General features: G+C 42.2%; 1 protein-coding gene across 2 annotated transcripts in view; it reads left to right on the top strand.

Moving 5' to 3' along the window:
* The window catches only part of galnt2 (UDP-N-acetyl-alpha-D-galactosamine:polypeptide N-acetylgalactosaminyltransferase 2), a 92,464-nt gene that overhangs the window by 42,298 nt on the left and 22,725 nt on the right, over nt 1–27,441 (top strand). For both annotated transcript variants that reach the window (XM_036956100.1, XM_036956101.1), the window contains exons 2-3: nt 17,216–17,306; nt 24,549–24,702. In XM_036956100.1, coding sequence (XP_036811995.1) covers nt 17,216–17,306; nt 24,549–24,702 — 245 coding nt within the window. The remainder of the gene's footprint in view (nt 1–17,215; nt 17,307–24,548; nt 24,703–27,441) is intronic.

The raw sequence follows: 27,441 nt of genomic DNA on the forward strand, positions 1-27,441 counted from the left end.
AGTGTCAATTCAGGCAACAATAATGCTTTGACAGAGACTCCCCAATGCCCCTCCTCCAGTCCGTGACTCAAATAAAACACACTTAATCATCAGCAAAACATAATGGGTATGTTTTAGCTCAGGTTTATCTCTTGGTTTGTTTAAAGTGTTGATGGCCAATATGACACGTCTATCCCTTTTCTGGCTCAAAAGCCATGAAAGTGTCCACAGTGTCCAATGCTTCCCAGAAATTAGATTTAGTGCAGAACTTCATTTTGATCATTTTGGATTAGAGGTCGACTGATTAGGGTTGTTTTCATAACAATCGGAAATCAGTATTTTTGGGCACCGATTTTGCCGATCATTTTTTTTTTATACCTTTATTTAACTAGGAAAGTCAGTTAAAAGAACATATTCTTATTTTCAACGACTGCCTGGAAACGGTGGGTTAACTGCCATGTTCAGGGGCAGAACGACAGATTTTCACCTTGTCATCTCGGGGGATCCCATCTTGCACCCTTACAGTTAACTAGTCCAACGCTCTAACCACCTGCCTCTCATTGCACTCCACGAGGAGCCTGCCTGTTACGCGAATGCAGTAGAAGCCAAGGTAAGTTGCTAGCTAGCAATAAACTTATATTATAAAAAACAATCAATCAATCATAATCACTAGTTATAGACTAGTTAAGACTACACATGGTTGATGATATTACTCATTTATCTAGCGTGTCCTGCGTTGCATATAATAGATGCAATGCTGGGGTATGATTTAACAATCGTTGGAAGACTGTACCAAACCATAAACATCAATGCCTTTCTTAAAATCAATACACAGAAGTATATATTTTTAAACCTGCGTATTTAGCTAAAAGAAATCCAGGTTAGCAAGCAATATTAACCAGGTGAAATTGTGTCATTTCTCTTGCGTTCATTGCACGCAGAGTCAGGGTATATGCAACAGTTTGGGCAGCCTGGCTCATTGCGAACTAATTTGCCTGAATTTTACGTAAATTATGACATAACATTGAAGGTTGTGCAATGTAACAAGAATATTTAGACTTAGGGATGCCACCCGTTAGATAAAATACTGAACGTTTTGTTTTCGAAATTATAGTTTCCGGATTTGACCATATTAATGACCAAAGGCTCGCATTTCTGTGTGTTATTATGTTATAATTAAGTCTATGATTTGATAGAGCAGTCTGACTGAGCGATGGTAGGCAGCAGGCTCGTAAGCATTCATTCAAACGGCACTTTCGTGCGTTTTGCCAGCAGCTCTTCAAAAGCACAGCACTGTTTATGACTTCAAGCCTATCAGCCTAATGGCTGGTGTAACCGATGTGAAATGGCTAGCTAGTTAGCTGGGTGTGCGCTAATAGCGTTTCAAACGTTACTCGCTCTGAGACTTGGACTAGTTATTCCCCTTGCTCTGCCAGGGCCGTGGCTTTTGTGGAGCGATGGTTAACGCTGCTTCCAGTGTGGCTGTTGTCTGTGTTCCTGGTTCGATCCCAGGTAGGGGCGAGGAGAGGGACGGAAGCTGTACTGTTACACTGGCAATACTATAGTGCCTATAAGAACATCCAATAGTCAAATGTATATGAAAAACAAATGGTATAGAGAGAAATAGTCCTATAAATACTATATTAACTACAACCTAAAACCTTACCTTGTAAATATTGAAGTCTCATGTTAAAAGGAACCACCAACTTTCATATGTTCTCATGTTCTGAGCAAGGAACTCAAACATTAGCTTTTTTACATGGCACATATTGCACTTTTACTTCTCCAACACTTTGTTTTTGCATTATTTAAACCAAATTGAACATGTTTCATTGTTTATTTGAGGCTAAATTGATTTTTATTGATGTATTCTATTAAGTTAAAATAAGTGTTAATTCAGTATTGTTGTAATTGTCATTATCACAAATACATATAAAAAAATCGGCCGATTGAAAAATCATAATCGGTCGACTTCTATTTTGGATATTCTTTAGCTACTGCACTGGATCACTTTCTTTCATCTTCTTATTACAAGGTTCTGATCACATTACATCATTATTGGTACTAATTTAACTGGCAAGTTTAACTCCTTTTAACATTGATTTGTAATTCAGGTATTTGTATCTTTCCATAAAAAATGTAACATTACCTTGGAATTTTGTTGGGCTCTATGATAACATCTTGGCTTAAGAGACTAAAGCCTTGTTTATCTCCTCACAATAGAAAAAACAATTGTGTTAAATTCATAATCTGAGTAACAATAAAGCTTGTTTTGTCCACAGCGTATTTGTTGCACTCACTTTTCTGCCACATGTAGGTTCATTTGAGGGTCAGAGTCCTAATTCGACATCAGCCCGTGTGACTGTGCATATAGCCCAGACCTCTAAAAACTATGTTCATACACTCAGCTGAGATTCAACTCGAGATGTTTTCAGTTGCTTTGCTGTGAAAATTGATTAAACATGTGCCAGTACTAAGCCCAACATTTAAAAAACCCAACCTATACTTGGCCGTGTTGGCTCAAATCTAATTTCATGAGCATAGTCGACAGTCAATAAACTAGCTAGACATTAAATGCAATTATGTCTGGTTGCAACAAGCAATGCAATCCCACAGTCTCGTGTTTTATGGCGTAATCAGTGTGTGCCAGGTCCTGTGGGATGTAAAGTCTCTGTTGCATTCCAGAGATGAGGCCACATCATGTTGGAGATCAAGGCAGGGAGGCTTTTGTGATGACATACAGGAATCACTGTGATTCCAGAGTTCAAGGTGAACTGACTCAGTGGACCGTCACATGAGAACGGATCCTTCTATTACTCAAGATTATAGGCTAGTGGCTTTAGAACCCTACAAAGTAAAATCTCTCAAGAAAGAACCGTGACTGATTTTATGACCTGTCCCCCGGTGATATACTTTAACTGTATGGCAGCTTCATATTGACACTCTTTCTGTACTGTATGGGTTTGACCATGAGTGGTGGATTGTTTGAGTGTGTGTCATCTGGACAAAGTCTCTGAAGAATACGGATGGTGTTTCTGTTCCAGGTTGGCTCTTAAACTGTAAATGGAACAGACTGGATGCCAGGTGTTAATCTCAGAGAAAGATTGACTGCAAGAAGATTTAGTGGCTTATTCATTTGGCTCTGTCTGCCCTGAGCTAAGACTAAATTGAGGGAAGACTCTTTGTGTTGTGTTTTTTATGTCTGAATGTGGTCTTGATGTGGTGACACTACACTCCTCCTGAATCCTGCTGGCCCCAGAGGCTCTTCTGTTGTTTTCTGGTTTTGGTGTTTAAAGGGGATGGTATCGATTTCTCTCAAGGGGAAAGTTCACCCTCCTCCACTGGTACATTAGTGATAGTCTGCTAATGGACAACTCCATTTTTAACTCATGAACAGCGAGTCTGTGGCGATGCACCGAGCACAGATCTAAACTGACAGGGAAGCGGCCTCCTACCACAGACTGTTATCACCCAGGTTAATACGAACTCCGAGAAGGTCATTACACCAGCCAACACACCAATCTGCTCCGAACAGAGCCTTAAGAAACCGAATGGAGTATAGCAGCTTCAGATTGTTTCATTACAAAAGATCCAGATTCACAAAAGGGTCAACAAAATGTCTACTATTATCATTTGCAAACTTCATCAAGTGAGTCTTTACAATATGGAAATTGGTGTCTCTTTTGCTACTCTAGCTCTTAATTAGGATTCACATTTTTGCTATTCTATTTGCATCCATCAAGGGTAAGAATCTCTCACTTGACAGGCCAGAGCATTCTGTTTTAATTAGTACTGTATCTTCGCGTCACAGCCGCCTCCATTGTCATCCCAGCTGACATTCCCAGGTCAGGCCGGACTCTGGCGGCTCTACACAGGGCTTAAGTGGCTTTCAGGATGAGTGAGTTTGGAAGTGAGAACATTGAGGTGGCATGTCACCATGCGGAGGAGACGGAGGATGCCTTGGCCTGATCTACTGACTGTGGCCATTACAGTAAAGCAGTTGTTCTGGACCTATTTAGAGGCTCTGTCCCTGGGCAGGAGTAAGGCAGCCATGCCTGAGCTCTTCAGTGGCTCAGTGTTAAGTGTCTGGGCCAGGTGGTATTCAGTAAGCCCTCTACTTTCTGAGCACCAGGGCCCTGGGCAGAAAACTGATGGTTGTTTCTTCTCTCTCGCTCATCCAATCCAGCACTTGAAAACATTTCTAGAAGATTCGACCCTACCGTTACGCTTGTTTACACTGAGCTGCACTGGGGTCGGAACGAAATCATGACTACATTAAGACACTGTGAAGCCGGCAAAAGATATGGGTTGGAAAACGTTCCTCAATGCAGGGATGGGATATGCCACTGTATTCCAAATTGTACCATTATCCACATTGCTACATCAAAAAGCTTGAAATACGGCAATTTTTGTCATCCTCATGCTAGCTAGCAGTAGCCACTGCAGCCATTTTGGAATGTCAGTGTCAGCCAATCAGCTCCTTGGTGGTTCAACACAACAGTGCCGTTCCATAATGGCTGCTGTGGCTACTGCTAACTAGCATGAGGATGACAAAAATTGCCGCATTTCAAGCTTTTTGATGTATCTTGGCGCTCTGGTACCGCTTACTGTGCGGTAGCAGAGAAAACAGTCTATGACTTGGGTGACTGGAGTCTCTGACAATTTTATGAGCTTTCCTCTGACACTGCCTATTATATAGGTACTGGATTGCAGGAGGCTTAGCCCTAGTGATGTACTGGGCCGTACGCACTACCCTCGGTAGAGCCTTGCGGTCGGAGGCCGAGCAGTAGCCATACCAGGCGGTGATGCAACCGGTGCAGCTGTATAACTTTTTGAGGATCTGGGGACCCATGCCAAATCTTTTCAGTCTCCTGGGGGGGGAAAGGTGTTGTTGTGACCTCTTCACGACTGTCTTGGTGTGTTTGGACCATGATAGTTCATTGGTGATGTAGACACCAAGGAACTTGAAACTCTCGACCTGCTCCACTACAGCCCCGTTGATGTTAATGGGGGCCTGTTCGGCTCGCCTTTTCCTGTAGTCCACGATCAGCTACTTTTTGTCTTGCTCACATTGAGGGAGAGGTTGTGGTCCTGGCACCACACTGCCAATTCTCTGACCTCCTCCCTATAGGCTGTCTCATCGTTGTCGGTGATCAGGCCTACCACTATTTTATTGTCAGAAAACTTAATGATGGTGTTGGAGTCGTGTTTGGCCACGCAGTCGTGGGTGAACTGGGAGTACAGGAGGGGACTAAGTACACACCCTTGAGGGGCCCCAGTATTGAGGATCAGCGTGGCAGATGTGTTACCACCTGGTGGCGGCCCGTCAGGATTTCCAGGATCCAGTTGCAGAGGGAGGTGTTTAGTCCCAGGGTCCTTAGCTTAGTGATGAGCTTCGTAGGCACTATGGTGTTGAACGTTAAGCTGTAGTAAATGAACAGCATTCTCACATAGGTGTCCCTTTTGTCCAGGTGGGAAAGGGTAGTATGGAGTGTGATTGAGCCTGACCTGTTGAAAGGTATTGGTCACATCGGCTACTGAGTGTGTTATCACACAGTCATCCAGAACAGCTGGTGCTCTCGTGCATGCTTCAGTGTTGCTTGCCTCGACGCGAGCATAAAGGGCATCAAGCTCGTCTGGTAGGATTGCGACACTTGGCAGCTTGTGTCTGGGTTTCCCATTGTTGTCCATAATAGTTTTCAAGCCCTGCCACATCCAATGAGTGTCAGAGCCGGTATAGTAGGATTCAGTCTTAATCCTTAATTGACGCTTTGCTTGTTTGATGGTTCGTCTGAGAGCATAGCAGGATTTCTTATAAGCGTCCAGATTAGTGTCCCGCTCCTTGAAAGCGGCAGCTCAAGCCTTTTGCTCGATGTGGATGTTGCCTGTAATCCATGGTTGCTGGTTGGGATATGTACGTATGGACACTGTGGGGATGACGTTGTCGATGCACTTAGCCATCAGCTTCATCAATAAGGTGGTATCCTCGTCAACGCCATTGGATGAATCCCGGAACATATTCCAGTCTGTGCTAGCAAAACAGTCCTGTAGCGTAGCATCCGCGTCATCTGACCACCTCCGTATTGAGCGAGTCACTGGTACTTCCTGCTTTAGTTTTTGCTTGTAAGCAGGAATCAGGATAGAATTATGGTCAGATTTGCCATATGGAGGGCAGGGGAGAGCTTTGTATGCATCTCTGTGTGGAGTAAAGGTGGTCTAGAGTTGTTTTCCTCCCTCTGGTTGCACGTGACATGCTGGTAAACATTTGGTAAAACTGATTTAAGTTTGCCTGCGTTAAAGTCCCCGGCCACTTGGAGCACCGCTAGCATTTTCTTGTTTGTTTATGGCCGTATAGAGGTGGTTGAATGTGGTCTTAGTGCCAGCATCAGTCTGTGGTGGTAAATAGATGGCTACGAATAATATAGATGCGTACTCTCTTACTCTTTTGGTAGATAGTGTGGTCTACAACTTATTGTAAGGTACTCTACCTCAGGCGACCAATACCTCAAGACTTTTTTAATATTAGACATCGTGCACCAGCTGTTATTGACTAAAAGACACACCCTCACTCCTTGTCTTACCAGACTTAGCATCTCTGTTCTGCCAGTGCATGGAAAATCCCACCAGCTCTATATTATCCATGTCGTCGTTCAGCCACGACTCATGAAACATGAGATATTACAGTTCTTAATGTCCCGTTGGTAGGATAATTGTAATCGTAGGTCCTCAATTTTAATTTCCAATGATTGCATGTTAGCAAGTAGAACGGAAGGCAGTGGGAGTTTACTCGCTCGCTTACAGATTCTCTGAAGGCAGCCCGATCTGTACAAACAATAGTACGCAAAGTATAAACTCCATGGGACCACGCAGCCATCATACCGCTCAGGAAGGAGACGCGTTCTGTCCCCTAAAGATGAATGTACTTTGGTGTGAAAAGTGCAAATCAATCCCAGAACAACAGCAAAGGACCGTGTGAAGATGCTGGAGGAAACAGTTACAAAAGTATCTATATCCGCAGAGAAACAAGTCCTAAATCGACATAACCTGAAAGACCGTTCAGCAAGGAAGAAGCCACTGCTCCAAAACCGCCATAAAAAGCCAGACTACGGTTTGCAAGTGCACATGGGGACAAAGATTGGACTTTTGGGAGAAATGTCCTCTGGTCTGATGAAACAAAAATAGAACTGTTTGGCCCTGATGACCATCATTATGATTGGAGGAAAAAGGGTGAGTCTTGCAAGCCTAAGAACACCATCCGAACCGTGAAGCACGGGGTTGGCAGCATCATGTTGTGGGGGTGCTTTGCTGCAGGAGGGACTGGTGCACTTCACAAAATAGATGGCATCATGAGGACAGAAAATTATGTGGATATATTGAAGCTACATCTCAAGTTAAAGCTTGGTCACAAATGGATCTTCCAAATGGACAATGACCCCAAGCATAGTTCCAAAGTTGTGGCAAAATGGCTTATGGACAACAAAGTCAATTATATTGTATTGGTATTGGAGTGGCCATCACAAATCCCTAACCTCATCCTATAGAACATTTGTGGGCAGAACTGAAAAAGCATGTGCGAGCAAGGAGGCCTACAAACCTGACTCAGTAACACCAGCTCTGTCAGTAGTAATGGGCCAAAATTCACCCAACTTATTGTGGGAAGCTTGTGGAAGGCTACCTGACACGTTTGACCCAAGTTAAACAATTTAAAGGCAATACTACCAAATACTAATTGAATGTATGTAAACTTCTGACCCACTAGGAATGTGATACAATAAATAAAAGCTGAAATAAATGATTCTCTCTACTATTATTCTGACATTTCACTTTCTTAAAAAAGTGGTGATCCTAACTGACCTAAGACATGGAATTTTTTACTAGGATTAAATGTTAGGAATTGTGAAAAACTGAGTTTAAATGTATTTGGCTAAGGTGTATACAAACTTCCGACTGTAAAACGTCAGCCATCCTCTCCGGCGCCATCTTATCTTGATATATCGGTGTGGATAAAGGTAAAATTTTGAGCATTTTTCCCTATCTATATCTTGCGCCCCACGGTGTCTTAATGTTACCATGATTGCATTCCGTTCCCAGTGCAGCTCAGTGTTAACAAGCGTAATGGTAGGGTCTGAATCTTCTGGCAATTGAAAAGACAGGCAAAATATAACAATTTTAACGAGGCCCACCGTTGTGACGTGGGCCCAAGATGACTTTAAAATGCTATTATTATGAATATTTGTTGGGTGAATTGTTTCACCACCTGAAAAACAAACCCTTGTGTGCTGTCCACATTTTACAATGATATGAAAGTACATGTTCCTGGAGACCAGTACCAGATGGAACTGAGTATATCATTGAGTGAAAGTGATGCTATAAAGTGCTTTTATAATCAAATCTGAAAACAGCCCAGTGTCTTTATGATTCGATGTTTTGTAAGATTCTTTGGTTGAAGGTAATATGACTGCTGCTTTTCTCACTAGTGTTTTTAAGCAAGCATGGTGTCTTACAGAAGGATGATAGGAATGTTTGGCAGAACCATTGCCATTGGTGGTTAATCTATTATTGATATCCTAGCTGTAATGACATTAGTGATATCATTCCTCATGTTCCTCCAACAAAGCCATCCAATTATATACCACTATACCATTGGACTGCCAAGTTTCCAGATAACAATCTTTGAGGCTCGTCGGTAAGAATGAGCCAAAAGAGACAAATTTGTGATGTACCCAATTGGTGGCCATAAGAATGTGTGATGTTAGATCCTAGTCAGCCCAAGGCGTCCTGCTGCAAGTGCTTTGGTTAATAATCTTCAAACTGTTGGGGATGATTCAAAGACTTGCTGAGCAATCAGTGAGGGAGATATGCATATATCTTGCATATATCTTTCTTGCATATAACATATGCAAGAAACAACACAATTTTGCTCAATTGACTGAGTGACGTCTGATTTCGGAGGACGTTTGATTCATTTTTCGTTAGCTTGTCCAGCATGCACTTCAGATTACCCCAGAACTTGTCAAACTTGTCAAAAAAAGAGAACATTAGAGAAGTGAATGTCAACATTTTAGCCATGATTATTTGCAGCGAGTAATTTTGCCGTCTGAGGCAGCGTTTTGGCAGAAGGCAGCCTTTCGTATATGTATTTTTCTAATTGATTTATTGATTAAGCTTAGCTTGTGCTGACCATTTCACTTGCCCATGCCAGATGAGTCATTACTGAGGGTTAAATAAAGCTAGATGATTTTTTTACACTGTGTTTTATGGAGTTTTTTCCTGGTTAGCTAAGGTGCTGTATATAGTGTTTTGGGCAAAGCAGAAAGGTCCACGTCTAAGGCCGCATTCACTAGGACACATTCATGAACATTAAGATATAAATATATTGTGTACAACAGAACACGCGTCTTGGACATTGTGTCTGTTCTATTCATCGCATTTCTATCTGCAACTTTCAGTATGTTGAAGGAATCCTCCTGAACTCTATTTCAGGTGACGTGTGAAGCAGGTTTTCTTGTTTGGTTTTCCATCCATGATGAGCTGTGGTGGTTAGGTCTAGCTGTGGTGGTTTGTCACATTCATGGCATAAGTGTCTGTCTGGCTGACTGTTTGGCTCATGAGAAGTACACAGAGAACTGTTTAGCTAAATTAGAAAATATCAACTTTGTCTGAGGTCTGCTATTGCTCTGGTGCTGTTTGATCACTTTGTATGGCTGTTTTAAGTTTGAATAAGCCTAAATGGTTGACTTCTCTCCATCACCATCTTGTAGTTTGTCAGAATCTTGAAATTACCTTTGCAAATCACTCCATTGCTGTCAGTAGGTGACGTAGACCTTTTCAGTTGTCCATTGGTAAAAGCCTGTGCTGTGTGAGATAAGCTATAAGAACATTTCAAGATTCCTAGTCTGTTCATAGATTTGCAGACTCTTCATCTTGTGTTTTTATGCCAAAATGTGAAAAGTATAAATAACGTAATACTACATGCTTGACATCATAGTGTTGCCTGGCTCTGACATTTCAGCATGTGCAGCACCATAAGCCAGTGTGTACAAGAATACCCTCAAGATTCATACTTTGTCATTAATCTAACTGAAGTTGGCAACCGAAGATGGTGTTCGCGGTCTCTTTCAATTTATCGCCAAATAACGGGACTTCTGTGTACTGCACATGCTGTTGTGCAGTTCTGCAGCCCTGTCTAGCCAGGCAAATATAATCCATCTGAGCACAGTTGGTGTGAGGCCAGCCTTGCTCTGCCTCCTCTCTGTGGGATGTTCAGGCTGATGTTATTAGGTGGAATGTTTCTCCTCCTCCCAGCTCTAAGAGATGTGCTCACTGTTCATTGCAGGGCTTTCAGCCATGTATCTAGAACAGCTGAGACACCATCGAAACCCACTTAAACCTTCAGGTTCCACAGCTCCTAACCTCTTAACAGAGCTGGCTTCATCTGCAGAAGTGGACATTCAGTCTTCAGTCTCTCCCCTCCCCCTAAGAGTAGCTTGGCTTTGATTGGCATGCACTATGTTAACTCACTGTATAATTCAGTGCTTGTATGTACACTACCGGTCAACAGTTTTAGAACACCTACTCATTCAAGTGTTTTTCTTTATTTTTACTATTTTCTACATTATAGAATAATAGTGAAGACATCAAACCTATGAAATAACACATGGAATCATGTAGTAACCAAAAAAGTGTTAAACAAATAAAGATATACTTTATATTTGAGATTCTTCAAATAGCCACTCTTTGCCTTGATGACAGCTTTGCACACTCTTGGCATTCTCTCAACCAGCTTCACCTGGAATGCTTTACCAACAGTCTTGAAGGAGTTCCCACATATGCTGAGCACTCTGAGCACATTTTCCTTCACTCTGCTGTCCGACTCATCCCAAACCATCTCAATTGGGTTGAGGTCGGGAGATTGTGGAGGCTAGGTAATCTGATGCAGGTCATCTGATGCAGCACTCTCCTTCTTGGTCAAATAGCCCTTACACAGCCTGGAGGTGTATTTGGTCATAATCCTGATGAAAAACAAATGATAGTCCCACTAAGCCCAAACCAGATGGGATGGCGTATCGCTGCAGAATGCTGTGGTAGCCATGCTGGTTAAGTGTGCCTTGGGTCCTAAATATGTCACAGACAGTGTCATCAGCAAAGCACCCCCCACCCCAAAACAACACCTCCTCCATGCTTTATGGTGGGAAATACACATGTGGAGATCATCCGTTCACCCACACTGCATCTTACAAAGACGAGGCGTTTGGAACCAAAAATCTCCAATTTGGACTCCAGACCAAAGGACAAATTTCCACCGGTCTAATGTCCATTGCTTGTGTTTCTTGGCCCAATCAAGTCTCTTCTTATTGGTGTCCTTTTCCTTTTGCTTATTTGAGCTGTTTTTGCCATAATTTGGACTTGGTCTTTTACCAAATAGGGCTATCTTCTTTATACCACCCCAACCCTTTCACAACACAACTGCATTAAGAAGTTAAGAAATTCCACAAATGAACCTTTAAGGCACACCTGTTAATTGAAATGCATGAAGGGACCAAATCCTCAATACACTTTACGACACTTCAGATCTGACTGATAATGAAAGCAAACACAGTACAGTATCTTAGTACAGTATGACAAGGATAGTTCAGTTAAGACAAGTGCTAGGTCTTCCTACCTGTTCTATCAGCAGGGATTGTAAATATTTAAATGGACTTTAGTGTACTCTGGCAGACTCTTCTTGAGGAATCCTATCTGTGTTCTCTTAACCGATGCATTCTCTGCTTGCTTCTACAGTAGTTCAAGCTTGTCATGACCCCACATATTCCTACATAACCCTAACAGCTGTGTCTTATACGTTTCCTGATCTCTGAAGAGCACTCCAAAGATACTCTTCTACTCTCTTCCCTACCCTCTTCTACTCTCAAGTATAATAGGGTAGGGGGGACATTTTTGGTTGAACTTTGCTCCTCTGCTCCAGCCTGCCTTCCACAAACTAGCCTGAAAGAGCCTCCAGTCTGGCTGCTGCCTGCTAATGCCCCCTGGCAGTGCATGTATGGCTCAGTGAGGGGGAACAGTTGCTGTGCGGTTATACCATGCCAACTGAGATGGATGTTCCTCTGAGCTCTCTGCATTCACACCTGCCTTCTCCACAATTGGCTCCCAGACCTGAAATGGCCCTGAATCACAAAGATTACATAATGGGAGTCAGGCAGGCCAAAAACTAGAATATAATTTACTGTAGTAGTCTACTACTGTACCAGATCAGATAAATGATGTACCGGATAGATGGTAGCATTGCTGTTCATAACAGGGCGCACATACTACAGTGTCATATGTAAAAGCAGAGCACAGCAGGGACATTTGTGGCCTACACACGATTCCCCATAATGTGAAAGTGGAATTATGTTTTTCAAATTTTTTACAAATTACTTAAATATGAAAAGTTGAAATGTCTTGAGTCAATAAGTATTCAATCCCTTCGTTATTGCAAGCCTAAATAAGTTCATTAAAAAGTTATTAATTATACTACGAAGATATAGGCATCCTTCCTAACCAGAGCATTTGAGCGGTTGGAAATCCCGCACTGCTAAAAACCGCTCTGTGCTCACAGGGAAAAAAACTGCCGCTCCAAATTCGCTCCATTCATTAACATCCATCTAGTTTTGTGACTACCTGGACCTACCGATAGTTTAAGTATTGAAACCCAACCATATGGCTTTGAATGAAAAGTATTTGAATAAACATGAAAAGGTAATGTAAGAACAGTCTTATTTTCAAATAGGCTACATGTTATATTAAACAGCATATAAACACTAAATAGGTCAGGAGCCAGACTGGGAGCCTAAGGAACGAAAATGAATTAGGTATATAATTTCTATTACTTCAAAGCTATAGCCTACAAAGAAATGCATTTGAGAGTGCGACATGACAGGCTGGTAGGAACATAAAGCACTCAGCATTTAAACAGCATTTTGTTGTATTAAATGATTGTCTATAAATGGCACATATAGGCTGTGACTTACTTGGAATTAAATACAAATTAAACACAAAATGACTTATTAATGCCTTTGAATTCATTTTTAGTAACACGAGTTTGGCCAGTTTGTGGCTTCAGGCGCATGCGATTGTGCCTGGATAGCTGGCCAGCAGCAGAGAATATCCTCTCCACATTTGCATAGCCACTGGGGATGCTAAACACCCTTTTGGCCACTCTTGCCAGGCTGGGCAAAGATGCAGAGTGGTTTTTATTTTTTTCTATAGATAAGGTTTTTATTCAAAATAAGCCAATCAAAATGGAAACCACCTTGAATGTGGAAATATGCCAGGCCTATTGGGCCAAAATCAATTATGGCCTATTGTTCATTTTTGTTATATTATCTATACAAAACATTTAAAATATCAGATTTTTGGTTTATAAATACTTTGCCACAATGACGCACTCATCTACCTTTCTTTTAGCATGTGCACGTAGTAAGTACACCATCATGCATTTGGGATAAGTGTCTTTTCACATTCCACAATGATTCTTTAATTGTGGACACTACCCTTTATTTAACTAGGCAAGTCTGTTAAGAACAAATTCTTATTTACAATGATGGCCAAACCCGGACGACCCTGGGCCAATTGTGCGCTGCCCTATGGGACTCCCAATCATGGCCAGATGTGACCAGGTCTCTCTTGGAAAAGAGATATTATCTCAATGAGTAAAACCTGTATAGATAAAGGTTAAATAAAAAATGTGATGCAGCCTGGATACGAACCAGGGACTGTAGTGATGCCTCTTGAACTGAGATGCAGTGCCTTAGACCTCTGCGCCACTCGGGAGCCCAAACATCACCGCACTCCCTCTCTTGCTCTGGGTCTTCATCTTTGTAAATCACCTTGATTTTGCACCCGTGTCTTTCGTCAGTTTCTTAATGAAAATATTTTGTGAACTCCATGACGGTAGCTAAAGCAAGGGGCGATAGCAGCACACAAGTAGCCTACAAATGCATGCTGAGGTGGGCATGCCCTGAGGTTGTGAAGTGAGTGCTACTGGAGCAAAATTAGAGCTGACATACTCTGTTCGTAACTCAGTTGTCGGAGAGGAAGGAAAACGCTCAGAGATTTCCCCATGAGGCAAATGGTGACTTTTTAAAACTGAGTTTAATGGCTGTGATAGAAAACTGAGGATCGATGAACAACATTGTAGTTACTCCACAGTATTAACTTAATTGACAGAGCGAAAAGAAGGAAGCCTGTACATAATTAAAATATTCCAAAACATGCATCCTGATTGCAACAAGGCATTAAAGTAATTCACCTTTTGTCCTGAATTCAAGGTGTTATGTTTGGGGCAAATCCAATACAACACTTTACTGAGTACCACTCTCCATATTTCCAAGCATTGTGGGGGCTGCGTCATGTTAGGGGTGTGCTTGTAATCGTTAAGGACTTTTCATGATAAACAAGAAATGGAATAGAGCTAAGCACAGGCAAAATCCTAGAGGAAAACCTGGTTCAGTCTGTTTTCCATCTTTCCAATTCACCTTTCAATAACCTAAAACACAAGGCCAAATCTACACTGGACTTGCTTACCAAGAAGATATGTTCCTGAGTTGCAGAGTTACAGTTTTATATAAAATCTGCTTGAAAATGGTTGTCTAGCAATGATCAACAACCAATTTGTAGAGATTGAAGAATTGTTTCAATAATAATGGGCAAATATTGAACAATCCAGATGTGCAAAGCTCTTAGACTTACCAAGAAAGACTGTATATTAAACATTTAGGTACATATGTGTCTTATATCGGCTGAAAGCTTCAATTCCAGTTAATCTAACTGCACTGCCTGATTTACAGTAGCTATTACAGCGAAAACATGCCATGCGATTGTTTGAGGACGGCCCCCCACATCAAAACATTTTTCCACCGGCACAGGTTTCATACATTCACAAATAACGATTAAATATTCACTTACTTTTTGAAAATCTTCCTCTGATTTGACATCCAAAGGGTCCCAGCTATAACATGTAGTGTTGTTCTGTTCGATAGAATCCTTCTTTTATATCCCAAAAGGTCTGTTTAGTTGGCACCATCTATTTGAGTAATCATGCAGCGAAAGGAATCCGAAAATCTACCCCTAAACTTTGTTTCAACAAGTCAAAATACATTTCTATTTACTCCTCAGTTACCCTAAAATGTAATCAAACTATAATAGTTCTTATGGAAAGAAGTATGTTCAATAGGAAACCGATTTTAGCAGGTGCGTCCTGTCTTAATGGCACACACAAACATGAATTTCCACTAAAACGTATTATTTCTTATTCGTTTTTGAAGTTACAAAACTTAACTGTGCATTTATTGACACATGGGGAGCACACCCTGTGGAAGCCATAGGAATTGCATCCAGGGAGCTAATTTTCAATGACCTTTTACTTGCCTTTCTAAGAGGATGGTCTCTCAACAACAATAAAACATTTCCGGTTGGTTCTTCTTTGGATTTTCTCCTACCATATCTATTGTGTTATATTCTCCGGCATTATTTTAACATTTCCACAAACCTCAGTGTTTTTTTTCCAATGGTACCAATTATATGGATATCCTGGCTTCAAGGCCTGAGCAACAGGCAGTTTGCTTTGGGCACATCATTTAGGTGGAAATTGAGAAAAAGGCGCCTAGGCCTAAGAAGTCAGAACGCATACTCATGCTCTAAAAGAAATGCATCACATTTTTCTTAATTGCTGGTGATTCACAGGACATTGAGTACTCATTCATGTTCATCTGTCTAATTATATAGATTTTTGTTAAGATATGAGAATTACTTTGATAAGTTAACATGATCAAATGCTGAGCATCTAAATGCTTTTCTTTGCCACAGCCACCTGTACATTTTGGGCTGACTGAGGGGACCAGTCGACCAGACCAGATGCTGATCGCGTTTTGTAAAGCGAGGGCTTCTGGACAGGACTTCAGTAGCTTGCTCTCTGTCCATACCATACCATCCCGCCTGTTTGTTTATTTACTGCTAATCTTGGCAAGAGGCCGCCTTGAGTTATTACCAAGCCAGCCCACGTTGTGTTACAGGCTTGCAGCACTGCAGTGTGTCACCGTTTGGCTTGGCCCATGCTCTCATTGTCAGCCCGGCCATATTTCCCAACAGTTTGTTATGGAGGCAGGCGAGAATGATCAAATGTGCTATATGCTGAGGCCAAAGGCTCCCGCAGTGTGGGGAATCTTTACTGGCTTTGTGCAGGCACTCAACTCCTGTGTGTTCTAACACTGATGGAAATCCCTTTTGGCTGTTTAGTCACTGACTGTCCTTCTGCTTTTGTTTCTGCCGTGAGATCAGAACGGCAGCCACTCCCCAATTGACATTTCCTCTCCATCACATTCCGTTCTGTGAATCCTCAACTAACTTATTGTTGTGGATGCAATGACGCACCTGGCGATGATTGGAATGTTCAAGAGCACCTGTATCAGGTTTTGTAGTCTAGACAGTTTCTTTCAGTTTATCCTGATGGTAGTAGACAAGGAGACAACAACGTATTTTGTCCATTAGATTGTATCAAACATGCTGTTTTTTTTTAATATGGGTGTAATTTATACTCTGTGGTTAACCCAAAATACCACGCAGAAAGGATTTTTGTCTGACTCTTGAGAAGGTCTAATGCATGATTCAACATACAAGTTGTGAAGTTATTTGAATCGCTGCGAGCCCTAAGCTGAATAAAACATGTCCTCTGTCCTTCCCCTGTCTATCTGGTTTGGGTAAGTAGCCTACGCTCTAAGTTCTTGAATGTAAATTGAATGATGGTGAACGGTCTGTCATAGGATCACTGTTCCTTTTTCTTCATCAAGATGCTTTTGACAAGCTCACTTACATTTTTAAAAGCTTCTCGAAGCAGCGCAATGCTAAGTCAGGGGCATCTCGTTGCCAGAGTAACATGATGATGCAAATCATGCATTTGTAATTCCACAGTTAACCCTGAACGAATAAATCAATAACACCAACGGGGAACTAGGAAGACTAAAGTATTATTAAAGCTTTTTCTAACCATTTGCTTTCAGAATTAGTCTGGGAAATGTGCTTAACATTCTCGGTTTAAACTACTCAGACATGTCATTGAGGAACACTGCTATTTTTGAAACATGGGTGTGAGCATTTTCTATGTTTACATCATCCTTTTCTGAGGATTTTCCACTGAATGTAAAAAAAGTTGCCTTCACTATTTTTTCTATATTCATGTGTGTTTGTGTTTCTTTGGCAGGATGACTGGAACGCTATTGACTCATCAAATCAGGCCCAGGCCCACAGCAACGCAGATGACAAAACCCACAGTCTGGAGACACTCCCCCCAGGTAAGAGCCAGATATCCCAGCCCTGCCAGGCATCCCACAGCGCCATCCATTCTCATTAGCCCTTCCATTTACACACAGGAGCAGAAGAGTCCTGTTGAGAAAATGAATCGACATGTTGTTCAAGCTACTTTGCAATAGAGCAGGGTGTCAGCTGTGGCTCTGTTTAAAACTAGTAAACTACCTTTGCTGTTCATAAGGTCAGGGCTAATTATGCAGTGTGTGTGTGTGTGTGTGTGTGTGTGTGTGTGTGTGTGTGTGTGTGTGTGTGTGTATAGAGATGCTATGAAAAGCATCTGAATTCATCTGGGTGTTTTTACAAATGTCTGATCCTTGTCCTCAGGCCTATCACCCAAGTAGAAAAGCCCCTGTCGTAACAATTTGCGAGCCCATGCGCTCAACCAAACCGGGATCCAATTTAGCAGGGCTGCTTAATGCATTAAGCCTCAGGTGTAAGCATATGCTGACATGATAGGCTTTTTATGCATTTAAAAAAGCAGCATGCCATGTACGAAGGGATATATATATATATATATACATTTTAGTATTTTTACTATCATAACTGTGACTGTCACATTCTTTCCTTGGCAAGGTAGTTCTGGGGAGAGCTGTTCCGTTTAATTTATGTCATAAACATTCCATATTTTCTATAAAGGTAGGGCAGGGAGAAAAATCATTCCCATCTGCTTTTGTTTCCTGTATTTTATGTAGAAAATAATACCCCTATCAATATTCAATTGTGTCTTGTTTCAGTGGCTTATGCTATTTAGGTCACTCGGCTTAACACTCAAGTTTGAGTTAAACAAAGAATTTGCAGAAGGGTGCCCATTTTTAATTAAGCTCATTTCCAGATGGCCTAATGTACAATTAATCCTTTTTTGACTCCAAAGTATAATGGAATGTCTGTGAAAATTGCCTTTTAATTAGCCTGTTCTATCTGCTATCAAATCAAACCAAATTCTATTTGTCACATGCGGCAAGTACAACTGATGTAAACTTTACCATGAAATGCTTCCCAACAATGCAGAGTTTAAAATAAAATAGTAACACAAGGAATAAACTAAAATACACAAGAATGGAGCTATATACAGACAGTCAGTACCAGATCAATGTGGAGAGGTATGAGTCACTTAAGAACAAATTCTAATTTACAATGACTGCCTACACCGGTCAAACCCGGACGACACTGGGCCAATTGTGTGCCGCCCTATGGGACTCCCAATCACGGCCGGTTGTGATACAGCCTAGATACGAACCAGGGTGTCTGTAGTGACGCCTCAATCACTGCTTTGCAGTACCTTAGACCGCTGCGCCACTCGAGAGCCCATCCCTGTTAGTTAACATTTCTTGTTTGCCAGGATAATCCATCCGGGTGTGGCATATCCAGAAGCTGATTAAACAGCAGTATCATTACACAGGTGCACCTTATGCTGGGGACAATTAAAGGCCACTCTAAAATGTGCAGTTTTGTCACATAACACAATGCCACAGATGTCTCAAGTTTTGAGGGAGCGTGCATTTGGCGTGCTGACTGCAGGAATGTGCACCAGAGCTGTTGCCAGATAATTTAAGGTTAATTTCTCAACCATAAGCTGCCCCAAATGTTGTTTTAGAGAATTTGGCAGTACATACAAAGATGATTCTTTGCTTCCAACTTTGTGGTAACAGTTTGGGGAAGGCCCTTTCCTGTTTCAGCATGACAATGCCGTGCACAAAGCGAGGTCCATACAGAAATGGTTTGTCGAGATCAGTGTAGATGAACTTGACTGGCCTGCACAGATTCTTGACCTCAACCCCATCGAACACCTTTGGGATGAATTGGTGCGCAGACTGCAATCAAGGCTTAATCGCCCAACACCAGTGCCCGACCTCACTAATGCTCTTGTGGCTGAATGGAAGCAAGTACCTGCAGCAACGTTCCAACATCTAGTAGAAAGCCTTCCCAGAAAAGGAGTGGCTGTTATATTAGCAAAGGAGTGACCAACTCCATATTAATGCCCATGATTTTGGATTGAGATGTTCGACAGGTAGGTATCCACATACATCATTTTTTATTGTTTTACTGCTACAGTCGAGCTGAAGAGAAAACAATTTGTTTTTTTTGCCTCAAGGTTGTATTAAATTAATTCCGTAAAGCTCTGAACTTCATTAGGTCGATGTGAAGTCTCAGCGAACTTGCTTGTTTCTTAAAATTAATTCTACATAGAGGTTTATGATTGGGTTGTGTAACACTTTCATTTTCTGAAGTCTGTTGCTTTGTGTGTGTGTGTGTGTGTGTGTGCGTGTGCGTGTGCGTGTGCGTGTGCGTGTGTGTGTGTGTGTGTGTGTGAGCATGTCTGGATGGAAGTGTTGTGGAGGTCACAGCCTGGCGGCTCCATTCTCTTCAGAGAAGCTAATTATACTGATGACGGCTGTATCCTGGTCTGCTGCAGGTCCTTTTCTCTCCCTCTTAACTTCTGTACAGAACATGCTTCATTTGGCTTTGATTGAGAATGATGCTGTGTATTCTCAGTCCCTGTAGGAATGTCTTTCTCCGTTAATGGTGGTTTTAATTATTATGATGCTGCTAGCTGTTTCTCTGGCCACCACTTTGTGCTTTTGATACAGTACTGTTGTGTACAGTGTGTTATGTGCTGTGAGTGAGTTTCCTCTTGGATCAAGATGAGAAGACCACTCAATTTTAGAGTAATCATTCTTACTTATTGACAATGCTATTATCTGAACTGATTTGATATGTGAGGAATCTGCTGCACAGCACACCAGCCCATAGACACAATTAGCCTCTGTCTGCCTCCACTATGGCTGCTCTGCTCAAGAAGTGCAATGGAAGTTATAAGGCTTAGTTGATGGCCTATACAGTGCATTCCACATTGTTACGTTACAGCCTTATTCTAAAATGTATTAAAGTGCATCCTGTTCCCATTGATCATCCGTGAGATGTTTCTACAACTTAATTGGAGTCCACCTGTGGTAAATTCAATTGATTGGACATGATTTGGAAAGGCACACATCTGTCTTTATTAAGTCCCACATTTGACAGTGCATGTCAGAGCAAAAACCAAGCCATGAGGTCAAATGAATTGTCTTTAGAGCTCCGAGACAGGATTGTGTCGAGGCACAGATCTGGGGAAGGATACCAAACAATTTCTGCAGTATTGAAGGTCCCAAAGAACACAGTGGCCTACATCATTCTTAAATGGAAGAAGTTTGGAACCACCAAGGCTCTTACAGCTGGCCGCCTGGCCAAACTGAGCAATCTGAGGAGAAGGGCCTTGGTCAGGGAGGTGAACCCGATTGTCCCTTTGACAGAGCTCTAGAGTTCCTCTGTGGAGATGGTTGTCCTTCTGGAAGATTCTCCTATCTCTGCAGCACTCCACCAATCAGGCTTTTATGGTAGAGTGGCCAGACGGAAGCCACTCCTCAGTAAAAGGCACATGACAGCCCGCTTGGAGTTTGCCAAAAAGCACCTAAAGGACTCTCAGACCATGAGAAACAACATTCTCTGTTCTGATTAAACTGAGATTGAACTCTGACTGCCAAGCGTCACGTCAGGCGTAAACCTGGCACCATCCCCAAGGTGAAGCATGGTAGTTGCTGCATAATGCTGTGGGGATGTTTTTCAGTGGCAGGAACTGGGAGACGAGTCAGGATCGAGGCAAAGATGAACGGAGCAAAGTACAGAGAGATCCTTGATGAAAACCTGCTCCAGAGCGCTCAGGACCTCAGACTGGGGCAAAGGTTCACCTTCCAACAGGACAACGACCCGAAGCACACAAACAAGACAACACAGGAGTGGCTTCAGGACAAGTCTCTGAATGTCCTTGAGTGGCCCAGCCAGAGCCCGGACTTGAACCCGATCGAACATCTCTGGAGAGACCAGAAAATAGCTGTGCAGCGACGCTCCCCATCCAACCCGGCAAAGCTTGAGAGGATCTGCAGAGAGGATTGGGAGAAAGTCCCCAAATATAGGTGTGCCAAGCTTGTAACGTCATGCCCAAGAAGACTCGAGTGAAGGGTCTGAATACTTATGTAAATGTCATATCATTTTAAAATGTTTAATACATTTGCAAACATTTCTAAAAACATGTTTTTGCTTCGTCATTATGGGGTATTGTATGTGGATTGATGGGGGGGGGGGGGGGGGGGCTGTTTATTTAATTTTAGAATAAGGCCATTTTAGAATAACCCTCTGACTTAATCCACATTTTGTTGTGTTGCAGCCTGAAAATTGGTTGAATCCATTAAAAAAAACTGTATTCAGCACAAAGTGAAATTCTTTGCCACATTTTTTTGCAGTTTTACTTTAGTGCCATATTGTAAACAGGATTTATGTTTTAGAAATGTTTTATTCTGTACAGGCTTCCATCTTTTCACTCTCATTTAGGTTATTATTATGGAGTAACTACAATGTTGATCCATCCTCATTTTTCTCCCATTACATCCATTAAACTCTGCAACTGTTTAAAAGCCATCATTGGCCTCATGGTAAAATACCTGAGCAGTTTCCTTCCTATCCGGCAACTGAGTTAGGAAGGGCTCCTGTATCTTGTAGTGACTGGGTGTATTGATACACCATCCAAAGTGTTATTAATAACTTTTCCATGCTTAAAAGGATATTCAGTGTCTATTTTTTTTAATGCATCAACCAATAGGTGCCCTTCTTTGCGAGGCATTGGAAAACCTCCCTGGTCTTTGTAGTTGAATCTGTGTTTGAAATTCAAAGCTCTGCTGAGGGGTACAGAGATGTGTGGGGTACGGAGATGAGGTAGTCACAAAAACACTTATTGCGCACAGTCCATGTAACTTATTATGTGACTTGTTAAGCAACATTTTTAGGCTTCCCATAACAAAGGGGTTGAATACTTATTGACTCAAGACATTTCAGCTTTTAATTTCTAAAAATATAATTCCACTTTTACATTATGTGGTATTGTGTGTAGGCCAGTTACCAGTAGACATGACTCTCTGAGATCCTGTTCAGATTGCTATTATATGAATAGATTCCTATTACCCAAGAGCAACTTTTTAAACATCTTTCAACTTTAGTGACATGTTTAAAAGCTTTTTGTCAAGTAAACACAGCCAGAGGAGGAATGTTGCAGCCGAGGAGAGATGGATGGATAAACTGTTGAACTTTCACATCAAAGGAAATGCAATAAAGGAGAGACAACCTGTTCTTAACTGGTATCTGAGGGCAGGATCACAGATCTGGACAGGAACCAGTTCCTAGGTCTGATAAAGTAAAGCTACTGTATAAGGGATTGTTATATACCTTATGTTACGGAATATACTGCAGCCTATAATGGGTCTTCAGGAATGGCAGTGGGCGTGGAGGATTTGATTCTCTCTTTACAAGTCTAGTACATTATTACCACCAGACCATACAGACTTATCTGCTGTTATTAGCAAAATTAACATGTAACCTAATAACGCAATGAGGGTTATGTACGTGAAGATATTTTGTTTAAAAAAAACAGATGACAAAAGAGATGCCGTGCTCGTTCTACTGCCCATCTATTTAGATCAAGCTCCAGAACATGATGACCTGAGACTGAACCGTTTAATAGATTGCAACATTAATTTCATAAATAGTCATCTGTTGCACATGTTAATCATGGAAATGACAAGGTCATCTGCTTTCCCTTTTAAGCTTAGCTAGTTATAATGCCCCCGGCATGCAATTCACCATTACATTTCTGTGGAACAATTAGCATCAGTGACAGATTATTCTCATACCCTCCTAATTATCATGCGGAATACAGGCTGCCAGAGCTCCATGAGAGGAATTGCTCATGGTCTTTTTTCTCTCCGTGCCCCCACCCTGTCTGAGAGACAATGTAATCAAATGCTCACGTGTTTTAGAGGCTTCATTCTTTGGGCTCCCGAGTGGCGCAACGGTCTAAGGCACTGCATCTCATTGCTAGAGGCGTCACTACAGACCCTGGTTAGATTCCAGGCTGTATCACAACCGGCCGTGATTGGAAGTCCCATAGGGTGGCGCACAATTGGCCCAGCATTGTTAGCGTTTAGCTGGGGTAGGCCATCATTTTGAATAAGAATTTGTTCTTAACTGACTTGCCTAGTTAAATAAAGGTTAAATTAAAAAATTCACATAACAGCTGCATTAGTATTTAGCCGCATTGATATCCAGTGTGTGTGGTGACATTTTGTTTTCATACGTTGTTGTGACAAGCATTACAATTAAATATGGACGTTTTAAAAATATATATTTTATATGTGTAATAATTTGACTAGGCTGTGTGAGTGTGCGCTCCTGCGAGAGGGAGCGAAAGAGGCACAGAGTTTGTAATGCAGGCTCTTATTAGTTTGGTAATGGCTCTCAAATCATCTTTAAGCTCTGGAATGTGAAAACTAAACACGATGGTCACTTGTGATGAAGTGCTAGCAGCTGTTTTTTGCCCAGTAAGGGGGAAAGAGGTTAGAATATCTTAATTTACTGTGCTGTTGTCCACTGTACCAGTGTTTCCCCTAGGAGTATTTTCAGCAGGGGTGGCAAAGGTAGCGGGAGATTAAAACAAAAAAATAATAATTGTAGAATGATTTCTGGTGACTTTTTTTTTAAGAAGACTCCAAAATGCAAAAATGTAATTATGTTGACACCATCTCAAATATAACTGATGTGCGCCACTGCACTGTAGGGAGATGATGAGCAAGCGGTGGCTGAGCGCTCGTGGCTTTCATTCGGGCCACTGCTCACTCTGTTTGCTACAAATATAAGTTGTAACTTGTCTCTACTCTTTTTTCAAATGTCTTTTTACTGTTGTTTTATTTCTTTACTTACATACACCCACATACCTTATTTTTTTCCGCACCATTGGTTAGAGCCTGTAAGTAAGCATTTCACTGTAAGGTTGTATTCGGCGCACATGACAAATAAACTTTGATTTGATCTTAAAGGGATAGTGTGAGATTTTGGCAATTAAGCTTTTCAATTTACTCAGATGAACGCATGGATACCATTTTTATGTCTCTGTCTGCAGTTTGAATGAAGTTTTACGGTAGTTTCGCAAGCCATTGCTAACTAGCGTTGGCATAATGACTGTAGATGGATCATCTGACTATTGGTAACTAGAAAAAGGCGTAATTGCCAAAATTGCACTATCCATTTAAAAGCAAAATGACATATTGTTTGGAGTGGTGGCAACTGCTGCTAAATGAATATAGGGGAAACACTGCTGTACTGTATATTTATTTAATCTCCTGTGTCTCTGATCTGGTTTGCAGGCAAAGTGAGGTGGCAAGACTTTGACCAGGACCTGTATGTCGGTGCTACTGTGGTGCGGCCGGGGCAGGATCCCTACGCTCGCAACAAGTTCAATCAAGTGGAGTGTGACAAGCTCAGGATGGACCGTGGAGTCCCTGACACCAGACACGACCAGTAAGTCTTTATTCAACCTCTGTCATGGGTGGAATTAAGTAAGGAAGAAATGGGAACAGAATTAAATAATTTTCTGAAATTCATGGTGTTTTTACTGCAGTGAGTAGTAAAGTGATCAATCAGTGAACTTCCCCATTAGTAATGTCCTATGGGGAAAAACTGGGAACTCCTGCTGTCATCTGATTATCAGGAGGGCAAAATGAATCAAAGACAGAAGTATATAGTGTACATCTTTCTTGTTCCTCCCCCTTAACACGTTATCAGGGGTTCTTCTGCTGGTGCCTCAATATAACCTAACTAAGCCTCACAAGAACACTGGACAGTCGAGCAGAGACCTTTTGGTGCAATCATCAAATCCAAATCAAATCAAATGTTATTTGTCACATACACATGGTAGCAGATGTTAATGCGAGTGCAGCGAAATGCTTGTGCTTCTAGTTCCGACAATGCAGTAATAACCAACGAGTAATGTAAGTGTAAAGGGATGAAGAATATGTACATAAAAATAAATGAATGAGTGATGGTACAGAACGGCATAGGCAAGATGCAGTAGATGGTATAGTGTACAGTATATACATATGAGGTGAGTAATGTAGGGTATGTAAACATTATATTAAGTGGCATTGTTTAAAGTGGCTAGTGATACATTTTTACATACATTTTTCCATTATTAAAGTGGCTGGAGTTGAGTCAGTATGTTGGCAGCAGCCACTCAATGTTAGTGGTAGCTGTTTAACAGTCTGATGGCCTTGAGATAGAAGCTGTTTTTCTGTCTCTCGGGCCCAGCTTTGATGCACCGTGCTGACCTCGCCTTCTGGATGATAGCGGGGTGAACAGGCAGTGGCTGGGTGGTTGTTTTCCTTGATGATCTTTATGGCCTTCCTGTGACATCGGGTGGTGTAGGTGTCCTGCAGGGCAGGTAGTTTGCCCCCGGTGATGCGTTGTGCAGATCTCACTACCCTCTGGAGAGCCTTACGGTTGTGAGCGGAGCAGTTGCCGTACCAGGTGGTGATACAGCCCGACAGGATGCTCTCGATTGTGCATCTGTAAAAGTTTGAGTGCTTTTGGTGACAAGGCGAATTTCTTCAGCCTCCTGAGGTTGTTCTTCTTCACCACGCTGTCTGTGTGGGTGGACCAATTCAGTTTGTCCGTGATGTGTACGCCGAGGAACTTAACTTACTACCCTCTCCACTACTGTCCCGTTGATGTGGATAGGGGGGTGCTCCCTCTGCTGTTTCCTGAAGTCCACGATCATCTCCTTTGTTCTTTTGACGTTGATTGTGAGGTTATTTTCCTGACACCACACCTCCTCCCTGTAGGCCGTCTCGTCGTTGTTGGTAATCAAGCCTACCACTGTAGTGTCGTCTGCAAACCTGATGATTGAGTTGGAGGTGTGCATGGACAAGCAGTCGTGGGTGAACAGGGAGTACAGGAGATGGCTCAGAACTCACCCTTGTGGGGCCCCAGTGTTGAGGATCAGCGGGGTGGAGATGTTGTTACGTACCCTCACCATCTGGGGGCGGCCCGTCAGGAAGTCAAGTACCCAGTTGCACAGGGCGGGGTCGAGACCCAGGGTCTCGAGCTTGATGATGAGTTTGGAGAGTACTATGGTGTTACATGCTGAGCTGTAGTCGATGAACAGTATTCTCACATAGGTAGTCCTTTTGTCCAGATGGGTTAGGGCAGTGTGGTTGTGATTGCGTCGTCTGTGGACCTATTGGGGCGGTAAGCAAATTGGAATGGGTCTAGGGTGTCGGGTAGGGTGTAGGTGATATGGTCCTTGATTGACTGCCATATACATCTAGTGTCTGAGTCATTGAATTGCGACTCTACTTTGTCTCTATACTGACGCTTAGCTTGTTTGATTGCCTTGCGGATGGAATAGCTACACTGTTTGTATTCGGTCATGTTTCCGTCACCTTGCCCTGGTTGAAAGCAGTGGTTCGCGCTTTCAGTTTCGCGCTTTCAATCCACGGTTTCTTGTTTGGGAATGTATTAATAGTTGCTGTGGGTACGACATCGCTGATGCACTTGCTAATTAACTCGCTCACCGAATCAGCGTATTCGTCAATGTTGTTGTTTGACGCAGTGCGGAACATATCCCAATCCACGTGATCGAAGCAATGTTGAAGCGAGGAATCAGATTTGTCGGACCAGCGTTGAACAGACCTGAGCGCGGGAGCTTCCTGTTTTAGTCTCTGTCTATAGGCTGGGAGCAACAAAATGGAGTCGTGGTCAGCTTTTCCAAAAGGAGGGCGGGGGAGGGCCTTATATGCTTTGCGGAAGTTAGAATAACAATGGGGGTTTTACCAGCCCTGGTAGCACAATCATTATGCTGATAGAATTTAGGGAGTCTTGTTTTCAGATTAGACTTGTTAAAAGCCCCAGCTACAATGAATGCAGCCTCAGGATATGTGGTTTCCAGCTTACATAGAGTCAAATAAAGTTCATTCAGGACCATCGATGTGTCTGCTTGGGGGGGAATATATGCGGCTGTGATTATAATCGAAGAGAATTCTCTTGGTAGATAATGCGGTGGACATTTCATTGTGAGGAATTCTAAGTCAGGTGAACAGAAGGACTTGAGTTCCTGTATGTTGTTATGATCACACCACGTCTCTTTAATCATAAGGCATACCCCCCTGCCCCTCTTCTTACCAGAGAGATGCTTGTATCTGTCGGCGCGAAGCGTGAAGAATGCGTAAAGAAACCAGGTGGCTGTACCGACTCCGATAGCGT

This window comes from Oncorhynchus mykiss, chromosome 20, assembly GCF_013265735.2.
Source record: "Oncorhynchus mykiss isolate Arlee chromosome 20, USDA_OmykA_1.1, whole genome shotgun sequence".
NCBI lineage: Eukaryota > Metazoa > Chordata > Actinopteri > Salmoniformes > Salmonidae > Oncorhynchus > Oncorhynchus mykiss.